Genomic DNA, 21,254 nt, shown 5'->3' with positions numbered 1-21,254 from the left:
AATCAGTAGCATATTTTATCACCCCAAAACCTTTGAACTATTGATGATGGACAACATCTAATTGCACAGATAATTATTGCATGGATGCAGTACCTTTAATGTGCAAAGCCCCGTTGTTGTACTTCTTTTCTATACCGGTCACTTTAGTGAGGTAAAATCGGAACGTGTTTTCCGGAGGCAAGCTGGTTTCAAAGAATTCCTCAGGCTCTTCCTTGTAGTAAGATGGGCCATGTGGACTCGGTGGTCGCTTGTCTTCCACCTTCTTCCTCTTTGGACTTGGGCTTCGCCTTTTCGTCTGGCTTGCCTTTTCGTCGGGCCTTTCGTCATCACTACTAGAAAGAGCCCAACCAGATTCCTCAGTTTCCTTCTTCCTTTTGACAGCAGGAGACGGAACTTTGGTTTCGAACTTCACGGGGTTGTGCTGATTACTGTGGGCTGCTTGCCTGGCCTCAGAGCCAATGGTTTTGGAAGATATCGCTGGTGAGGATGATTCACTCTTAATGTCAGTGCTGGGTATGGGATCTGATTTCTGGCTGCTGCGAATCAAAGCGTCCATATTTTTCGAGCCCTCATTTGTATCAGCAAGTGCACGAGCCGTCGGCCGCTCTGCGGGCTTTGAAACGGCAGGTGCGGGTGCGTCATCCTCGTCTTCGCTACTGGACATTGTCCACTTGCCATGCTGGCTGTCCTGAGACATCTGTAAATACAGACCTCGACTGTTGGTAAACAGGTGAACACAAATACAATGCACTTTGGAGTGTTACACTGTTTAATCATGTGTGACCACTACTGATAACATTTATTTGGCAGACGATCTTATCCATAGCTACACTGATTAAAAGATAATCATATCTACATTGAAAAGCATACCTATAAAACGGGCGAGTCCCTTCTAATCGTTATCGCGTGCTCGCTAGGTTTCAATGAATCCTATCGGCAAGGTATTATGCACAATTTGTTTTACTGAATAACTAGTCCGCTAAGCTGCTATTTAGATAAATAATATCATGCAAACTTACTTACAGTAGTAGCTAGATTGTGGCGGGAAGTTGTCTATGCTTTCTTGCTAGTCTTCACTGTGAAAAGAATGCTTGCTACTCACAACATGCAACTATTGAGTACACACTAATCCCGAGGCAAATATATTAGTAGATTACTTAGCACAATTTAGTAACTGATATCTAAATGAACTAAACTTATTTTTTCCATGAATAACCTAAATTTCCAGTGCCGTGATACATTGGTGTAACAATGTTTTTCTTCCCTGGAACACGTGCCACGTGACGTAAACGATGCCCCCTAAGTATTTTAATAATCAAAATAACAGTACATCACCAGTGGCTACACAATTATACGATATAAAATAGAACTATAAAACACATCTAGTTAGTAATTTATATGTAAAAATGCACCGTTCTGAACGTATCAGTTTCAATATTTAAGAAGTCCGAAATGGTAAACCAATTGTATTCGGTCTACTAACACTGTCATACTGCACAGCAGTAGTGGACGGGTAGTCAGATAACCAATCAGGAGCTACATTATAGTTACCATGGAAACTTGAAATCACATTCTCAGAGAGTTCTCGCTTTTAAAATCGTTGACATTCATGTCCTTCTTCGCCCGCAACTTTAATTTTACTTGCTAGCGACGTAAGGCAATCGAGGATGTTTTCATTTACACGGCAGTTTACCAAACAAGGACGAGAAATTACGGAAAGTGACAAGAAAATTATTTCAATGGTGAGTGCACAACTGGAAGTGGTTGGAACAGGTGCAACGCTGTTTCAAAATGACACCCTCTCAATCTCTTCGCTTCAACACAATGCTAAAAAGTTAAGTTTATTGGCGACATATACACCATCATACGAAGTATAACTATACGTTGTACATGCGCCTTGTAAAATTCCGTACTTAGTTAACGTCAGCTATCATACTACTTGCACAACACGGTTGACTGCTTGATTATAATAATGACAACTGACCACATATCATTGTTCAGTTACCAAATGTGTACGTTAACTAACAGTTACGTCTAAGTTATAGCTAAATGCATGCTTATAACCGACTTGAGGTTTTTGAGAAGTGTGACGAGGACAAGAAAGGGTACCTGAGCAGAGAAGATGTGAAAATGGCAGTGGTCATGCTGTTTGGATACAAACCATCGAAGGTAAGCCTGGCTTTGGTTGTGCCGATTTTCTATTTGGTGATTGATGTGGCTTTCAAAAGAATTGCACTGTCATTGAGTTATCACAACCATAACCTTAGCTGGTGCTAGTAATATGGATATATGTTGAATTTACTCGAAAAAGATATATTGACTATTCAGTATTATATGTATTCTCTGGAAACAATTTCAGTACACCTCATCCAAATATGCAACAAAAGTACTGAACTACTTTACTTTGTTTCGCTCTTCATACACACACGCAAGTCACTCCCACCCATGTTGAAGGTATTCAGCAATAACATTATGAACCACGAGAGGGCGCCATTGTATTTCATTTTACGGTTTGTCAGGAAAAAATATTTCTAATAAAAATCTCACTTCGAAAATTTTACTGCTAATTGTCCACTCACCTTGCTATTTCGAGATCAACGAGTTAATATGTCCGATGCTAAATGTGAATAAAATAAAACTGTGCTTGTTGTTGCAGTCGGAAACAAACTTCTTCATAGAGCATGCTCTCCGCGACAGTTTGCCAGGTAATTGATTTGATCATAGTAGATGTCGTCTTGAATGCCTAGAGCACCCGTACACAAGCAGGAGGATGGCTTTTTCAATTGAGCTACTATCTTCAAATTGTTTCCTTTAACTGGTAAATTTCTGTGAGCCAATTTATTAACCCTTTTCAGAAAATCTACCCACCCAAACACATTCATTTTCAAGCACAATACTTGTTATGTTAAATATAATTGATTTGTAAGGCAATTCATCTAAAAATAATGGGTAAACTGTATTAACAAAATAGATATGGCATGCTTTACATTCTTGCATTATTGATGTGTAAATTTATGTAAATCCATGGGTGATTCTAGATCTGGATCAGCTTGTTGTACTAAAGTTGTTTATGACATAAATAGATGTATTGCTGAGATTAGAGAATGTCATGTAGCTAAAAAAAAACCTATGAGTAGTCATTGCACCACAACAATATTGTGTTTAATACAAGGAAAACAGATGAATTCAGGCCATACATTTATTTTAGTATTTTTCATTTTTTATTTTAGTATTTTGTTTTGACTGTCACAAAGACACTAGAGAGTAACAGAAGGGAGATACGGGACCTTAGCCCCCAGATAACAAAAGATGAAAAAAACTCTCTGATGGAAAGGAAAACCCTCAATCTGTGGCGAGAAAAAACTCCCCAATGGGAAGAAGTCTCGAGAGGAACCCAGCTATAGGGAGATGCCCATCCTCCGCTGGCCTATGGGTTCAGTTGGTAACAGTTGAGGTATTAAACCAGCTGGTAAAGTAGGAAGTCCACACGAAGGGATATAAAGTATGCATTGCAGAGGGGCAGGGGGATGCATCTGTAGCTCCAGGATGCGCTGTAGCATGGGGATGAACCAGGGGAGGAGCAGGGCAGCAGCAGTGCCGGACCTCAGAGAGGGGGGAACCCAGTTGGAGCGGTCCAGGATCTCAGAGCGGGTCACCCGGTTGGAACGGTCCAGGATCTCAGGGGTGGGAGGTGCAGGAGCCCCAGGAAAAATAAACAAAGAAGCGTGTTAGGCACTATAGAAGTTACCAGTAGACAGGATTAGATGTTGCTATCCCAAAGCTCCAACTAAATTTCATTTGAAGTTCTGACTAATGTGCCCCATGCGCAGAACACCTTATGCACAGAATGCCTATACTTCTCTGGTGACTAAGATTGTAACTAACTCCACTGGCACCATTAAGGCCTGCCCAGTGCCACCAGTCACAAACTCCTAATTGCATTTTACAATGTAGCAAACATTTAGTTGTATACATGTCATCATATTTATATGGTATCCTGTTTGTTTGGAGGGGAACCTTTAGTTGGGACTGGGGGTGTAACTCCCTCGATATTAAAGCTGTGTAGCGTTGTCTTTTGAAATATTGTGAGAAAACCCTTCCATTCCATGAGGCGGGAAAGGATTGAAAGGGAAGCCAGACTTAAATTTGGTGTAATCGTTTTACGCATTGCCAGTAATTAAAGAATCACTCACAAAAGGCACCACGTAATTTTGGCGTGAAATGTATACAGGCATTACGGGCCTCTGACAGGCAGGAGCGCTGAAGAAAAGGGGTTGGCTAGACATTTTTTTAAAGGAAGACATTAAATGGTTGAAGACCTAGATTAGTAAGTAATTTGTCTCTTGTTTTAAGCCACGGGCAAATTGCTTTTGTATACTGCCCTGTAGGAAAGCGTAAGATAATCTAGTTAAAGTGGCGTGCTGGTGTGATGAAATATTCTACCATTAAATCTTGCTCAGAGCAAACGGCGAATGAAATTGCTCCTCTTCTGTATTTCATGTGATTACTGAATTAGTGATGGTGATGGTTGTGCTGTGGAAGGCTTGGCTAGACTCCGTCTCTGACAGCATTGGCAGGCACTCACACACCACAGGGCTATTTAAGGTCTCCCCCTGCATGTATTTAACATCTCTCTCTCACACACACATCTCTCTTTCTCTCTGTCTCTATCTCTCTCACACTCTCTCTTACTTTGTCTCTCTCACTTTCTTTCTCACACTCTTCCCATATGGAAGTCAAATATGTATCATATTCTGTATGTCAGTCTTGTTTTTATATAGGGACATACACTTTATAAGGTATTCATTAGACTTCTACTGCTGTAGCCTATCCACTTAGAGTTATGATGTATTGTGTGTTCAGAGAGGCTCTTCTGCATACCACTGTTGTAATGTGTGGTTATTTGCTCTTACTGTCACCTTCCTGTCAGCTTTGACCAGTCTGGCCATTCTCCTCTGACGTCTCTCATTAACAAGGCGTTTCTGTCTGCAGAACTGCTGCTCATTGGATTTTTTTTTTTCACCATTCTTTGCAAACTCTAGAGACTAGTGTGCGTGAACATCCCAGGAGATGAGCAGGTTCTGAGATACCACCCTGTCTGCCACTAACAATCATTCCATGGTCAATGTCACTTAGATCAAATTTTTTCCCCATTCTGATGGTTGATGTGAACATTATCTGAAGCACCTGACCCATATCTACATGATTGTATGGATTGCACTGCTACCACACAATTGGCTGATTAGATAATCGCATGAATAAGTTGGTGTAATAAAGTGAAAATGTTCCTAATAAAGTGCTCGGTGAGTGTATATGGGCATATATCAGATTTCCATATGGGTTACTTTCTCTCTCCCCCCCTCTCTCATAGACTCCCATTCTCTCTTTGAATTTCTCTCTTTCCCTCTCTTCCTCTCTGTTTGAATCAGCTGTGTGTTATTTTCCACTGGAGAACAGAGGTTGCCTATCTGTCAGCGATAGGACACCTACGTGCCGCTGCCTTGTAACACTTGACTTTGAAAAGCAGTTCACGGTCCAGCAGTTTTTATTTTCCTCTCCCCGTGTTTTCTTTCTTCTGCACTGTATCTTGTTGCTCTGTCCTCCGGGGAACGGGCCGGTCAGTGTGAGAGGATGCCGACGCTATCTTCAAAAGCCCCCGCTCTCAGCCCAGGCCAGAGGAGGCTCTTGTGGTGTTGATTTGTGTTTGAAATGCGGTGAGGGCGGTGTTGGTCTTGGCTTACAGGCCTCTCTCTCTTTCGCCGGGTGCTGTGTGGTCTCGCGTAGAGGCGACCTGGGAGACCTGTAGCCGTAGACTGCAGCTCCTTGATCTCTTTTCCTTTAATAAGATGAACCTGTGAGGTTGTACAGTATGTGAGCAAGGCCAGCACCACCAGCACCTCACAGCAAAGCACTGTATGTGGCAAAGCAGGCGGCTGTTATGTTAACTGGTAATTACACTTTCAATTTCTGCCAAAGAGGAGAGATTAAAATTTTATCATAACTTCATTATCCCCAAAAGGGAAAATATCTCGTTCTAAAATCTGCTATGCACGAACGTAAGAAGACCGCATACAGCATAAACATAAACAAAGCAGGTCATCAAATACATTTTTGGTACTGCGGAGGCCAGTGTGGACCTCAGCTAAGGTTCTGAAATGAACTGTGATATGAACTGAAAGCGAGTTTCATGGACAGTGCAGTTTTGGACTAATGATGAATAATGAGAACCTTAATGAAAAAATAATCAGCGTTTTATAATTATTAATACCCTCCCAGAGAGATCTAGCCTAGTTGGCAGTCTTTTAATGAAATAAATCAAGTGTATGAGAAGTTCTTAAGATGGTCTTAAGACGCTATTCTAATTATATTTAGAAAAAGGATAATGTTATCAGCTGATCTACTTTTCCATAGCTAATGATGAAGGTTTATTTTTATATAAGTATGCCTTCTCTTTGTTTTCTGAAAAGAGCATCTGCATTTTGAAAACCTTACGTAAGTCACCCCCCTCCACCCAGAACTGAACATGTTTTCCCAACTTTTCTGATTAAAAAAACGCGTCTTGAGGAAACGGCATGCTCCACGGCTGCTCACGTGCACTGTTCCGTGTACAATCGCCCTGCTGGCACAGCCTTCATCGTACAGCAACCTCCGAGAACGTCTTAACGCATCACAATTCTGAAACAACATCCTGGCTTTGTGTCTAACCTGCCAAAACACGGCAGCTGATTGAATCCGAAGCACTGCATATTCATCGAGGAAAGATCTCGGGGAAAACGTCTTATTTATATTCAAACCTTATCGGCCGCGGCAACATCCGTAAAATATTGTTTACACTGCAGCTTCAAACACTTTTTTTTCTCCTTCCCCCCCCCTCCCTTAGCATTGCTCAGGGACAGTGTTGTGAAATTAGAGGAGTGGTGTGACAGATCAGCAGCGTCCACGCTTTTAAAGAGATATATTCCAGATGAAATGGCAGTTGCCGGTTGCCGTGGGAAGCGCGGGTCTGAATGTGGAAGTGACGGGCGGCGCTGCTAGGGCTGCTAGCGCTGGGCGGGTCGAGCTGTCTCGGAGGCTCTACCCCCCGATTTCTCACCATGACGGATGGGCTCCGCATCTGAGGAGCCCTGATGGGGGGGCCCCCCCGTTAGCCGCCCTCACTGCCACCGCGGCTGGCGGCTACGCGTTTGAGCGAATCCGGAGCGTGTCGCTCCCGTTCTTTCATTGACTGCCTAGCGCTAGCAGCCTGGAGCCGCGCGCCATGGAGAGAGAGAGACGCTCGCTCAAGGTCACCGCAGATTCTAATCAGGAGCTCGGGCCCGTTCCCTCACTCCGCAGCGCTGAGATGTATGCTGGGAAATATTCGAATGGACGGTTGTTTAGCTGTGAGGGTTCGAGCGCCTTGCGGTCGATCCCGTTGACACTTGAGCAAGTGTGTGCTCAAGGCGCAGGTTTGTCTTGAGTTTTCTGTCATGGCCTTTGTGGTTCTGTTGTCAAGCAGTTGTGCTTTGGCCTTACCGAGCGATGTGGCGTTGTGGCACTGCTGTCCCACAGGTCTTTGCAGTGATATAATGGTGACAGGTTGGCGGTTAACAAGGAGGCACCATTGTAAACACTGCCGAGGTTGTTGCCCCAGACTCCTGGTGTTGGTGACAGTTTGTGTCACTTCAACATGGAAGACCATGTTGCTGGGCTAAGTTTGGCTAGGGCAGTCCCTTTTACTTGGTGCTGTTTTACTGATATTTAGCAGCACGTTCTTGCCTTTAACTGTTTAAGGTGTCAGATCACAAATATATGATTAGGAATATATTCTGAGTTAATATATAGTCCTACATATATTAACTCAACTTTCTAATGCTGATGCAACAGTCACTACTGGTTATTGAAAGCAAGTTCTACTGTAGAAAGCTGACTTAAAATTTTGAGAACATACTCTTCAAAGGGTTAATCCCATTCTGGGGTAATACATTCTCAATGTCCAGGAAAAGAAGGCCTCTCCGTCGCTGAATAGCGAAGCTCATTTTCTCTTCAGGTAGCAATCAGCCAGCTCTTTGGGAAGAATAGAGTTATCTGCCGCCGTCGAGTGTTAATTGGGAACCGCGAGTTGTCATGTTCCTGCTTACCGCAGAGTATATTGGACACAGTGTCGCAGCGTTTCTCTATTAAGGCCGCTGATAAGTTTTATGAAGCCGAGAAGCGGGAGTGAAATGCACCTTCCCTCTCGATGAAACGCCGCCCCTGACTGCCTGATTAGCCGGGCGGCGTCGTGCCGTCCGAGGGCGGTCGCGTTCGCTGTGGAATTCCGCCGGCGTGCCGCTTTCGCTCGAAGCCCTGAACGCCGACGTAAGCGAGCCCTCTTTCCGAAATCTACGCCCTGCTCGGAATGCAGAGATCTTCCTCATCGGAAAGATCGAGGGAAAAGAAGAAGTTTTCCCTCCTTTCTCCTTGGAGAGTCTTTGCTCCCCGTTGCTTTCCTGTTCGGGAACGTGTTGCAGGTTGTCAGCTCTCACAAAGAATTTGGCCTAAACTGTCTCATCCTGTCTTAGGGGCTCTCAGCAGTTTAAGGAACATGGCGGAAGGACAAAAAAATAAACTCACTCTCAGATCCCGTCGCCCAATTAATTATCATCCATTCATAACAGCAGCTCATTGTCCCTCTGATGCTGCCTGCCTACGCCCAGCCTGTCCTCCAGCATTTAGCATGCCTGCTCGGTACGCTTTGCATTCCTGGAGGACAGTCGAGAGCTCCCAACCCTGTCTTTTCTCTCAATAACAGTACTCAGAGAAAAATGACTACCCTGCAGGTGTGAGGGAGAGAATATCTCTCCTCTAAACACAGTGCTTTCAGATGACTCTCGTCTGTAGGAAGTACATGGACTCTGTGGAGAGCTGTAATAAACACATTCTCCCTCTCTCTCCCTCTCTCTCTTTCTTTCTCGCTGTTCTTCAAAGGTGTCCCGCTGGATCTGCTGGTGTCTCTCATGGGGAAGAAGTTGTCGGTGGAGGATCCGTATGACAAAACGCGGCACATCTTCAATGCGTTTGACGTGCACTGTGCGTACCTTCTCCCTCTGACACGCACTTCCCGGTGTGGGGCTTAATTTAACACGCTTCAGCAAAGAAGTGGCACTTTCACACAACAAGGGTCAGGGGTGTCATTTAGGCCAGCTTAAAGAATGCACTGCAGTTGCCTCCCAGGCTTTTGGGCCAAAGGAAAACTTGATGGCTTTCCAGCTTTCTTTGTCGATGCAGTAAAACTGCCACAGTTACCTGCCCGTGACGGATAACCCTATTTGACCAACCAGAGCAGAATGAGAAACGGTCCTGCTGTGTAACCTGTAGAGAGAAAGGACTCATAACCTGTAGGGGATTGTTGTGTCCTGCACCACAAATAAGTCAATTTCGCCTCACAATCCAGACCAATGGTTCACACACATCAGTCTCCGGACATGCCAGAAGTTTCTTCTGCACCCTAATCTTCTTAAAATGTGCTGATTCTCCTATATTCTTGAGCAGGTGTGTCAAACTCAAGTCACAGAAGGCCACAGTATCTGTGGGGCCTTCCCCAAAATAAAATTTCCTTTCAATTAGCTGCCAGTTAAGACCTTGGGAGCAATGTGTGTGGATTCTTTAGCCAACAATGATTTAGCGACCCCGAGAAACAAACAAAGCTGCAGCCCTCCAGAACTGGAGTCTGTCGGCCGACTCGCCTGTGTCATTACCTCTGTATGTTCAGCTCTCCAGTGGAGATGTTGCTACCTGGAGAGAAGGTCACCCAAGACTCCACTGGAGCTCTGCGGTGCTTCCCTTCCGTTTCAGTAGAGGGCGCTGTAAGCCCTTAACTTCAAGCCAGGCTCAGCTCATACAAAGAAGGGCATTGGTCCCTGTACCGCTCTGTCCATTTCAGCATGATGTCAGGGTCTGTTGTTAGGGCACATGCTTCATATTCAGAGTCTGATGGTTCTTAAAGCTTTAAAGCGTGATTGGGCAAGCACTCACTGTTTCAGCTTGCCTCTACCTACTGTACAATTAGAAAAATTAATGCATTCTGGGGTGGGTGGAATGGGTGTGCCCATTGGATTTGCTTCATAACATGGATTCTCAAACCGATCCAGTGCTAGCAGTGTTCCCTGTGATATTGATTCATAACAGCTGGCTTATGAGTGTTAAAAAGTAACGGACAAATTTATGGGCGTCAACAATTTTCTCACTCTATTTTTTGATTGACATCTATAAGATCAAAGAGGTACCCTGACATCACAATTGGGGCGGGGCCTGAGTGGACTGCAGAAAGTAGGGCAGGAGAAGATGCCTTAATCTTCTGCCAAAATTATATTATTTCAGAAATGTTGAAATAATGGCATGGATTAAAATATTTCACTATGAAGTGGTCATACAAACATGTTTACAGCTTTAAGAAAGTACATGTTTGTCAGGTAATTAAGAGTGTAATTAAGTACCCTTTAAGTACTGTGATAAGCGATGATATGGGGCTCCAGTTTGCACTGTGACATCACTACCCACAAGGAGCACCGATGTCCCAGGCTAACAAAAAACGGGCTTCAAGAGAAGTTCCTAATCATGCGTGTAAAATTGCATTCACTTTTCCCTTTCCCACAGCAGTTTCCTTTTTTTTCTCCGTTGGCACTGGTCCAAACTCAAACAACAGCCTTGGTAATTCCTCACAATTACCATCGTAGCAATATAATGCGCTCCAAACTGTTTTGACACCCATCATGTTAAGTTCTAGGCAGAACACAAAATATGGAGTTGAGTTCTACCTGCTTTTTTCTCTAAACCGTGCGCTGAGAAATCCAAGGAGAGGCAGGGGTATGATTAACTAATTAATTTTGTTACAGAATTTAGGCCTACATCAGCGAGGGAGTTGGGAGTGGCCGTTTGAGGGGGACATCAGGTGACTGATTAAATCTGCTTAAATGGACCAGGGACCTTACTTCATTAACCCCTCTGACCCCCCATTAAAGAAAGAATGCTTGTGTTTCAGCAGCAAACAGTTTTTGAAAACCCCTGCCATCTGTGTTAAACAGGCCCCTGCAGCAGCAAGATTTGTTTTTTTGTGGGGGTTTTTTCCGCTCTCCCTCCCTCATTATTCTCTCTAAATTAACCTGAATCTTTTCACATCAACACTGTAGATCAAGTGTCCATCCATGTTATTAAGCAAGACACATAATGGTGATGGATTTGGTTTGAGGAATACATGTAATTAAAAAAGACAAGATGTATATTTATATTCATATTTCTGTGTTATATTTGTTACCGCACAAGGCCTGCATGACCTCTCTTCATAACCTTAATGTCATACCATAATAAAACCTTGTTAAACTCTTGTGCTAACACTCAAACCTGTTTGTAAGCCTTCGACACATTTCAAGGTTCAGCTGCGTAAGAGTACAGTTCCAATAGTGCTTCTGAAAAGCCCTGTTAACGTATATGAATAGTTTATCTGCATTAATAGTTAATTTTCCCTGTCTGTCAGCTGCTATGTAACAATGTGCATATACATGTATGCATTAAAACTAAACAGGCCTCCAGCTGCGGCTGCCAGGGGAACCAATTGGAGCCTATATCATGGCGTTTGAGCAGTTCCAGCAGTGTGTAAATAGAGGCTCTCTGTTCTCCGGCCAGCGTTCCTTAAAACCCATGTAGCAGCCGCCTCCGTTTGATTGGCCTGACGGATCGCCAGGAGCCAGGAGCCCTCCCCCCGTCTGCCGCGGAACAGACAGCTGCGCGCGAGGCGTTTGAACGTCTGCGAGGCACTTGTCATTCTTTTTCCCTCCCGTTTTCTTTTTTCCTTCTCGACGGGAACAAATGGCGGGGAAATGGCGTTTAAGTGCCGCGTTTCCATCATGAGCCGGTGGCAGCCCGCCCGCCAATCGGCTCCGCGCTCGCCGGCGAAAGTACCCAGCGTGTGGACCCCGACGCGCTGCTTACCCGTAGAAACCCCCCGGCCAGCTCTGCCACGAGGTCCTGGAGTAAACCGTCACGTATCTCAGCTCATGTAGTCTCCCAGGCAGCTTTAGCTGTGAGCCCCGGTTAAGTTATACGCTCTCTTTTACTTCATCGCAGGCTACTCTAAAGAAAGAGCTGTCTCTTTCTCAAGCCCAGCCAGCTGCTGGCGATGGTTTAGGACCGGCAGGCAGTATGGAGTATATGTCGGAGGACTCAGTTTTTAACCACAAAGTTTTATGTCTGAATCCTGGTTGACATTATGTTCTTTAGCAATGTATCGTGAGGTTCTCTCTGAATTATCTTAACATCTAGCTCTATAACGTGTTCTGATTAAGGTAAGACACATTCATCTGTGAGGTGCTCTGATAATAAAGTGAAATGCAGTAGTGTAATGTATAATATAATGTTTCTCCCCTAGCAGCTGAGGTGGTGGGTTGTCGAGTGGCAGTTTTTTTTAATGTGCAGCGGTTGCATTTACAGCATAGCAGTGGAATAGCATCTTAGCCCCACAGTGCCAGAAGGCTGCTGGCTGGCTCCAGAAAGTCACATTACAGTAAACAGACTTCAGTCTCACAATTAAATTTCTAGGTGTCAGCGCTCTAAACGTTCTCTGGGGAGTCATTTCCTGCAAAGCAAAATTCCTCGAATCAATGCTGGTGTTAGAAAGACTGGAGGTGACATGCTGTAATATGGTGTGGCCATGTCTGGAGGAAGTGTTACAGTACACACAGAAGCGTCTCAAAACACACGTGCGCGCACACACACACACACACACACACACACACACACCCACGCACACACATACACACACAGAGACGCATACATACATACATGTACACACCTTGACATATACACACGCACATACACACAGGTACATACACATACACATGCACACACCTAGACACATACACGCACACACATACAAACACACACAGATACATACACGTGTGCACATACACACACACACACCCACATGTGCCCGCACATGCACACACGCGTACATACGGACGCCCGTGCGCACAGTGCACACACGCACAACGATTCGGATAACTGCAGTGAAACGGCACACAGTATGCCTGCCTCATGTTATGTAGAGAAGCAGGTGACGTCAGAATAGATGGAGGGGAGGATGTTATCACCTGCTAATTATAGAGTGCAGTGCGTCTTTCCCTGAGCCGTAGTAACAGCTTCTCTACGTTTGCTTTTCGGGGTGCGTGTTTTTCAGGGGAAAAAAGTCAAGTAGCCCTTTATTTGGATTGTCTCTTTATTGGCTGTGTTTTAAAAAACTCTATTCAGCTGATGGAGTGAAATGGCGGGGCCCTACAGTGAATGTCGCTGCTGTCGATGTGCTTGCTTTCCAGGTCGCGGCTTCTTGACGATGGAGGACTTCCAGAAGGCCTTCAGCCGAGCGGCTCCACGTCTGCCCCGGAGAACGGTGCAGGAGGCGTTTCGGTAAGGCTTCACCCGGTCCCCGGTCCCCCCCCTGCCGGTACTTCCTCCAGCAGACGATGAGACGTGGGGACCCCTCCAGAGGGTGTGCGGAGCCGCGTTTCGAGCCGGCGCGTCCGCTGCCGGTGATGTGATTTGAGGGAGAACGGCGGAGATGAATTTGCCCAAACGCCGTGAGGCGGTCCCGGCGGCTCCTCTGGGTTTGTGCGGCTCCTCCCCCCGCCCTCACGTCCGCCCCGCTCCCCACCTGCGGAGCCGGGCCGGCGGGGACGCGCTCTCATTAAGCCGGGTTAGCTTCCACCGCTCGGCCGGGCCTCCCCGGGACCCGAGGCGGGATCGATCTCCTCCGCGCTCCACGCCAGCCCTCCTGGTCCTTTGCGCCTTGTGTCAGGGAGTTTTTGGCAGCCAGTGCCGAGCGCTCAAACAGGTGCACGCAGGGCGCGTTTGCGCTCATCCTGAACCAGCGCTAGACGGCCAGCCGCGGCATAACAACTGAGCCCCTGCGCCTTTGTGTCGGCGAGGCGACGCCAGTGTTTACTGTGACAGGAGGACAGGTTCATTTCGCAGGGAGCATCTGTTTCGTTTGTTTGCCTGTGTTTTTATACGCTGTTAGTTAACTTAAGTCTTTTGTATTCACCTCCCATCTGTTTGCTCTGCCTTCTGAAGATCGACTGCCGCTGAATGAGCGTGAAGGTTCGTCGGGCTCTGAAACGCGCGCTCGCTCGAAGGAAAAGCCGCGCGCAGTCGTTCTCATTCATTCCGGTTTGTTCCGGGGCGACGCGGCTGAGTGACGCCTCGATACGGCGCGGTGAGGCTCTCGCTTTTTCGGCGCGCGCGCGCGCGCGGAGTGTCACCCACAACAGGTACCGCCGGGTCCACCGCTGTTGTGTGTAAGGGGTAATTACCAGCAGAAAGATCAGCAGTCTCCACGCGCTCTGAAAAGCGCTCATTCACGTTTCGGCGAAAGCCACACGCGGGATGAAAACTAGGAGAGCAGAGGTGCTGCTGAACCACATGCTAACGGTCAGATACGTGTTAGCCTGAGAAAGAAGTAATCAGACACACAGTATAAGTGTCACATTTCACACAAGGCATCCTCATTGTGTCCCTTTCCATTTCCCTGACTGGAATCTCCATAGATACAGTTTTATTCTTCCCAGTATAATTCAACATTTTGTTTTTTACATTTCAGTTTTTTCTAACTTTTATCACGCTGTATAACAGATTCCCGTAGCTTGGGTAATTTACGCAGCTTATATTTTTACTCTGCATACATTTTGTTTGAAACACTTGGTCAGGAGTAACAACATCAGTCATCCATTTTGGAACTGAATGATCTCAGCTGCATAAAAACGGCTTGAGTTTTTCACTAGCAGCGCTTGGCAGAGGCCGGCTTTTTGTTAATAGAAAGACAGCATGTGGGATTTCAGGTAGACCGTACGAAGCTACTCATTAAATGGTGGTCTCCCTTCCACTAAGACATTCTTTTAGGGGACGTGCAAAATCTGGAAACTTTATGGATTTTGTGGTAGTCTTTCTGTATCAGGGAATGCAAATATTTTCCGTAAGTAACGTGGAAACGTCATGTAGAGACGGTGAGGAAAATCACATTCACATTTTCTCCAATGTGCAAACCCATGTCATATTTCATTAAATTCCTCAAGAGTGTTCTGCCTTGTTAAATGGAGCTACTGTGTGCCAGAAACTGCTGCTGTTGAAGTTCACCGTGGAAACGAGCTGCTCGGAGCTTCTTAGCATTCAGACCGCATTAAAGTTGGCGTGCCATCGAATTCTTGTCTCCTTGGAAATTTAGTGTCGTTTTGAACAGTTTTGCACGTTACAGCTTGAACTACAGTGGCTGTGTAGTCTCACTCAACTGCAGAGAGATAGATGGAAAGAAAGAGATGGAGGGAGAGGGAGGAAAAGGGAGAGCGAGGGAGTGTGTGAAAGCGAGAGTGAGGGAGAGAGTGATGGATACAATGAGGGAGAGAAGAAAAGAGAGAGTGAGAAAGAGGGAGTTTATTAGCAGCATACGTAGCACCTTGTTCAGGCAGCCAGGCTAAAGCACTGTGTTGAGGTTCCCAGGCTGACCTGCGGGAGCTGTGCTGAAAGTCATTAGCTTCACGCCAGTGTACCATCATGCTTCTCCCCAGCCCAGCCCAGCCCACTCTCCTCACCCCTGTCACTCCACTGCACCCAACACAGAGAGTGCAGCAGCAACATGAAGAGATAAATCAGCAGTGTTGGGGCGGGGAGGTTAAAAAAAAAAACTCCAGTGTTGTGTGCAGTGTTTATCTGCAAGCCCAGGGCTGTGTTCAGGATAGATTATCACAACAAAGCGATAAATAATAACGCTGGCCCCGGGTGACTCCGCCGGAGCTAGCGCGTGGCTCTGGTGTCAAACGCGCACCCCTCCGCACCTCGCAAACAGCCCAGCCCTCGTCCGCGCGATTTTCTCAGTCCCTCGCAGAAAAAGAACAACACCCTGGTCCTGTCCTTTCTGTCATAATTATAGCGGAACAATGAAGCAGCCCGCAGGCTTCACACGATTAGCAGAAGGCTGGTGCCCATTATGCGCGCGAGATTTATGGACATGTGCCGCCTCTCTGAATGAATGTTAACACGCAGATCTCCCCCGCCGCTTGTTGCCATGGCGACAGGTACACAGAGCCGGTGCCATCACACCTTGAGCGCCGCCCGCAGAAGCTTTGCTCTTTTGTTGCCGCTGTTTCTAAAGCGACTATCTGTCATCGCTTTTCCATGAATACCTGAGATACAGGCGCCCGATTCGACCAGGAATTAGAAAGCAGCTCTGTTGCCTGTTTTTTTTTTTTGGAAAATCTAACATTCGTCTCCAGTCCTGATTTAGTCATTTTTGTGTGCAAATTTGACAGTTTCGCCCGCAGTAATCATGCATTTTAATGGGGGAACAAGGAAGCCGGGAATAAGGGAAATATTGTTCTATTTAGGGAAGAATTTGCTCTAATTCACAGTCTGCCTTTGTCTCTGCAATCATGTGTGTACCTGAAAATGTTTTATGGAAGGTGTGTGCCATTTCCAATTTTTCAATTCATTTGATAATGGTCACGTTATCTTTTGTAATTTTCTGTTGTGTTAGATCAACCTTGGTGTACATTGTCGTGAATACATGATTAATGTACTGTAGTAAATTATTATAATTTAGATTTTATATTTAGTCATATTAATTGAACACATTTAATGTTGAAAATGTAAAGCAAAAATCTGCACCCTTATCAAAGGGACATACAGTAATTAAAATCTCTAAATACACTGCACTAAGTGGAAATGTATGCTGACTTACTGCAGAACTGTTATTGCTGTACATTTCTCAGCCAAGGTCTTTTAATCTGTTAAAACGGGGGCTGGTGAGTAAGTGAATTAATTAGCACTCTGAAATTAAAGTTTCCTTGGATTTCAATTTCAACACCAGAACAACCAGAGCAAAGTTTTTTCTTTTCTTTTTTTCTCTCCTCTACAATATTAATGTAAATTTCTTCTGTTCCCTAAAGCTATGAAGGAGGTACCAGCGAGTACCTCCTTCTCAAAACCCTTCCCATCTCACAGCTGCGCTAGAAATGGCTAGCGCTCCACCCGGTTGCCTTGTGGTCTAAAAACGCGGTTCGGTTGTGGTCCGACAGCACCGACACCGTCGCCAACCGCTCGGCGCGACGAGAGGAACGAGAGGAAGCCTGTGTTTGGAGAAAAAACCCTGAACAGATCAGTGGCAAATTAGCCTTTCCTGGGCTCAGTGTGAGCACATTTACTGCATATTGAAAGTTTGCCCTTTTCTTTTGCCACCATATCAAGGTAATTACATTTCCTTTGTAGCATTGTGAAAGGAGGTATCACCGCCCTGCAGTTTTACTGCCTGCCTGTGGAAGCTCTCAGTGCATAAATCCCTTAAAGTACGGTGCCCCCCCTCTGTTGACACAATGAGCTTAATGAAAGCACAATAAAGCAGCTCCATCCTTAATGTGCTGTCCATTGAAAAGGCAGCTAATGGTCCGGTGATATGTGGCTTTTGGTGGCCGGGTAGCTGTTGATGGAGCTCCGCCACATTGTTTTTCCTCTCTCTCTATCCCTCTTTCTCTCTCTCTATCCCTCTCTTTCTCTCTCCCCTACGCCGCCGCCGTCTGCAAAACATCTGCGCGACGAGTGGAATATTCCGCACTTCCCCTCGGAGTGCGGAACATTCTGGAAGTCTTTCATTTGGCCAGTCGGTGTCATCGCTGGTGTAAGTGATTGTAAGCGATGGCGTACAGTGGGACGCGTGACAGCTGTGCGTGAGGCGATGAGGACGCTGTGAACACTGACTCATCCCATTCATGATTTTAGCACACTCCCCCCGAGAGTTCCTGCCTCCGCGCTTAAAGCCGGAGCGAAGAGAGGGAGGGTAACCAAAAGTCAGAGAGAACTCCTCCTCCTGTATGGCGCATGGATCTAGGTCATCTTCTCAAAGTCATTTGTATGCAATGTTTGTTACGCGAGGCCAAGTCTATCCAATTAATAATGCTAGCAAGAGCATTTCTTACTTCATTTTTACTTTCTGCTTTTATAATAATAGTAATAAGTATAATAATAATAATTAAACAGATTCAAGAGACCTTATTTGTCACATGCTCATACGAGTATGTACAATGAAATGTTGGTGTGACATATTATTATTATTATTATTATTATTATTATTATTATTATTATTAGCATTGTTCTATAACCAGGAAGTAAAAAACAACATTATGATAAAGATTCCCAAGAAGAAAAAAAAATAAAGAAAATAAATAAACACATTAATAATAATAATGCGTTTATTGTTTACATTTGTTGTGTGTTGTACCTTTTTAGAGGGCAGATGTGCCAGCGTGTGAAAGGGTAATGCAGTAATCTCTTTGGGTTCCCCAGGAGTCCCGGCCCCCTGCCTGGGGCGGTTCTCTCAGCAGCTGTGTGGGGTGGGGGGGTGGTGTGGGGTGTGTTGGGGTGGGGGGGACTCCTGGCAGCTCCCTCCTCTGGATCCCCGCTCTATCCCCCTGCACAGGGAACGCTAAGACCTGACAGTGTCTGATCAGATAGGCCCTCTGTGAAGGCCATCAGTCCTGCCTACCTGCTTCTGAAAGGCAGTGCGCTTTCAGCCCCGTCCACACCAAGAACTATAACTATAGCTATAACGATAGCGATGGGAGCATCAGTGCTGATGAATGAGAACTTTCTGTAAATAGTCTTCTCGGCTATGTCATTTTCCATTTTGAAAGCGACGCCCTGCAAATTCAGATGGATTTTGATTGCTGTCAGGGTTTTATCATTCATGCAGCTGGTAAAGAATCGCTCTGAACGCGATGCCAGCGATATCGTTTGTCACTGTCGTTGCCGCTATAGTTGTGGTGCGGAATGCGCCATTTGCCACTTCAGTTTGAACGTTTTTTTAAATGATGTCTTTATCGTTATAGTTATCGTTCTTGGTGTGGACGGGCCTTAAGAGATGGGCCTTTGGTGTCCAATCATGTGTCATGGAGGGCCGAGAGCATTCAGGTTTTTATTCATTCCAATCACTACACCAGCTGATTTCACTAATTAGCTTCCTCCTCTCTGGTTGGAGGTGAAATCAGCTGGTTTAGTGATTGGTTGGAATGAGCCCTCCATGGCACATGATTGGGTGCCCCTGTTTTAGAGGAACTGAGTGAGCGCTTCTACACAAACGGAGGCCTGAGCCTGAATCTTCTCAGAACCATTTTGTAGGTCCAGCTCATCTATGCCACAGACTATAGGTATTCCATGAGGAGCCTTTCACCATCGAAAGAGCAGAGTGTAATTCTGATTGGATCTTTCTGCTGTCTATGCTGTCCATGAAAATGACATTGGCCTCCCCAGTGTATCTCGACATCCCCTTGGAGGAATTTTAATGAAGAGTCATTTCCAACTTTTTCTTTTTTTCACGCCGCTATCGGGGATATCGACAGCCATAACGGAAGCCTTGCGTTCTTTGAAGCGAAAAATATAAGTGCCTTTTAAATAGGGTCATGAGTTGGCTATCTAGAGCTGTCGGGAGATAGCGGCTCTTGGCGGCCCTCAGGGGTTATTTTCACCCCCGGGTTTCCCCCGCTAATAAAGATGGGCTGATACGTCTATCAAAACCCCACTTTCGGTGGTCTCGCGAAGGGGCTTTGTTCTTCCGACGCGAAACACAGGCCTGGCTCCAGGGGATGGGAGATAAACACTGACGATAATAAGTGGAAAATGCAGTTACCTGCTTTCGCTTTCATTACTTACCGCCATTCGCGCTGCTTCGGTGGGAAACGGCGTCGAAAAAGAGCGTGTCCCTTCGGTTCCACCCTCGCTGCGTATTGGGCGTGGAGTCCTTTTCTTTTTTCTTTCTTTTTTACATTTTTAGAAAGCCTTCATATTATGTGCACTGTGTGTCACGAAAATAGCGTGTCTGTGTTTTTTTTCTGTTACTGCAATTTATGCATTAGGCACATTAACCAGTGACCAGTAAATTATAGATGTTTCTTTAGGTACTGTCTTGTCTAGCTTCTGAATGAGTTGTGAATTTCAATTCTTTTCAGTGCCTCTGCGGATGTTTTAAAGGTCAGAACGAATGTCTGATGTAGCCTACATTTTGTATTACACATGCACAGGCTTTTAGTGTTGAATGGCATTCCCAATTGTCATTCCCCCAGAAATGTAGAAAAACAAATGTAGCGCTTGAGTTGAGGGGAGTTCTCCTTGGCCCTACGGTGCAATGTTTCTGACGGAGGTGTGTGCTGCTTGACAGGAGCGAAATTGCTCTCCGGCTGCTGAGATGCTCCACCCGTTGAAAGAAAGCGATGAGACCGAGCCTCAGGTAGCACGGCGGACCGGGGGAGACTTGCGTATGCACCACGGCCGGCCATGACGACAAAGCGCCAGGGAGACGTCAGAGGAGGACGTGAAGAGTGAGTGAACAGCCTTGTGAAGATGTGTCCCTCCCTTAACCTCGTAACTCACGGCTTTGACAGCAAAGGGATATTCAGGGGAACTGGCGCCACAGGGAAAATCAACTTCATTTATATGCCTTGCCTCCCTTGGATGTGATCAGCGTAGCTTAATGCGAACGGAATGTAATGTGATGATACCAGTTCTCGTGTGTACGCGGGAGCGTACTGCTTCCGGGCACTTTCTAGTTTTGAATTTAGCGACGTGCTAATCGATGGAGACGACATGTAAATGAAAGCAGGCATTTTGAAATATAACAAATGAGGCTAGTGAATGCATTCCCAGTGGACATGGATTGATGCCAGAGTGGATATTTGCGCAGAAAGGCAACATGGCACGGTAGCCTGTGTTTCAGACAGCGCCAGCCTGGCCAACTGCCGTTTACAAGCACTTGCTCCTCCCCTCAGCACTGAATCAAGATGTTTACTTGGGCAAAGTCGACAAGACGAGAGGGAGCAGTAAGTAATACTGAACGCGTCGGCCTTGGAGCCACACGCGACCGATGGTGAGGAATGAGCGGCGGCCTTTCGGCGGGGCGAGGCGTTCACGTGCCGTGACGCTGACCGAAAGGGACGGCCCGCGCGCAGCCCGCCCCGTACCCGTCGTCTTTCCAAGTCTTCGTCCGAACGCGGCCCCTATAAGGGCGCTTTGTTCCGAGGTGACGCTTGAAATGTCGTCTGCCTCTGCTGAAACGGAAGGCGCTTCTGGGCGATGCGGGGTTGAGGCTTGCGTCTGTGTGTTGCTAGGGGATTAAAAGAACTCCAGTCAGAAGCTGTCAAGGAGCAGGGAACGCGTGCTGCTATGGATAAAACGGGTCGACCGACAGAACCGTCTGCCGTTTACTGGCAAAG

General features: G+C 46.0%; 2 protein-coding genes across 3 annotated transcripts in view; one reads left to right on the top strand and one right to left on the bottom strand.

Annotated features, from left to right (window-relative positions):
• Positions 1–1,265, bottom strand: part of tdp1 (tyrosyl-DNA phosphodiesterase 1) — a 30,364-nt gene extending 29,099 nt beyond the window's left edge. The window contains exons 1-2 of one of the 2 annotated variants that reach the window (XM_061215998.1): positions 1,020–1,265; positions 94–697 (exon numbers count right to left, since the gene is read on the bottom strand). In XM_061215998.1, coding sequence (XP_061071982.1) covers positions 94–697 — 604 coding nt within the window. In that variant the 5' untranslated portion in view covers positions 1,020–1,265. The remainder of the gene's footprint in view (positions 1–93; positions 698–1,019) is intronic. The other variant, XM_061215997.1, reaches the window with a different exon arrangement.
• A 300-nt stretch (positions 1,266–1,565) lies between these two features.
• Positions 1,566–21,254, top strand: part of efcab11 (EF-hand calcium binding domain 11) — a 45,611-nt gene continuing 25,922 nt past the window's right edge. Inside the window, exons 1-5 of the mRNA XM_061215999.1 lie at positions 1,566–1,742; positions 2,074–2,169; positions 2,657–2,705; positions 8,950–9,051; positions 13,329–13,419. Coding sequence (XP_061071983.1) covers positions 1,668–1,742; positions 2,074–2,169; positions 2,657–2,705; positions 8,950–9,051; positions 13,329–13,419 — 413 coding nt within the window. The 5' untranslated portion in view covers positions 1,566–1,667. The remainder of the gene's footprint in view (positions 1,743–2,073; positions 2,170–2,656; positions 2,706–8,949; positions 9,052–13,328; positions 13,420–21,254) is intronic.

Source organism: Conger conger, chromosome 1 (assembly GCF_963514075.1).
Source record: "Conger conger chromosome 1, fConCon1.1, whole genome shotgun sequence".
NCBI lineage: Eukaryota > Metazoa > Chordata > Actinopteri > Anguilliformes > Congridae > Conger > Conger conger.
The sequence above is the reverse complement of the archived record's forward strand: the minus strand, read 5'-3'. Positions and strand labels throughout refer to the sequence as shown.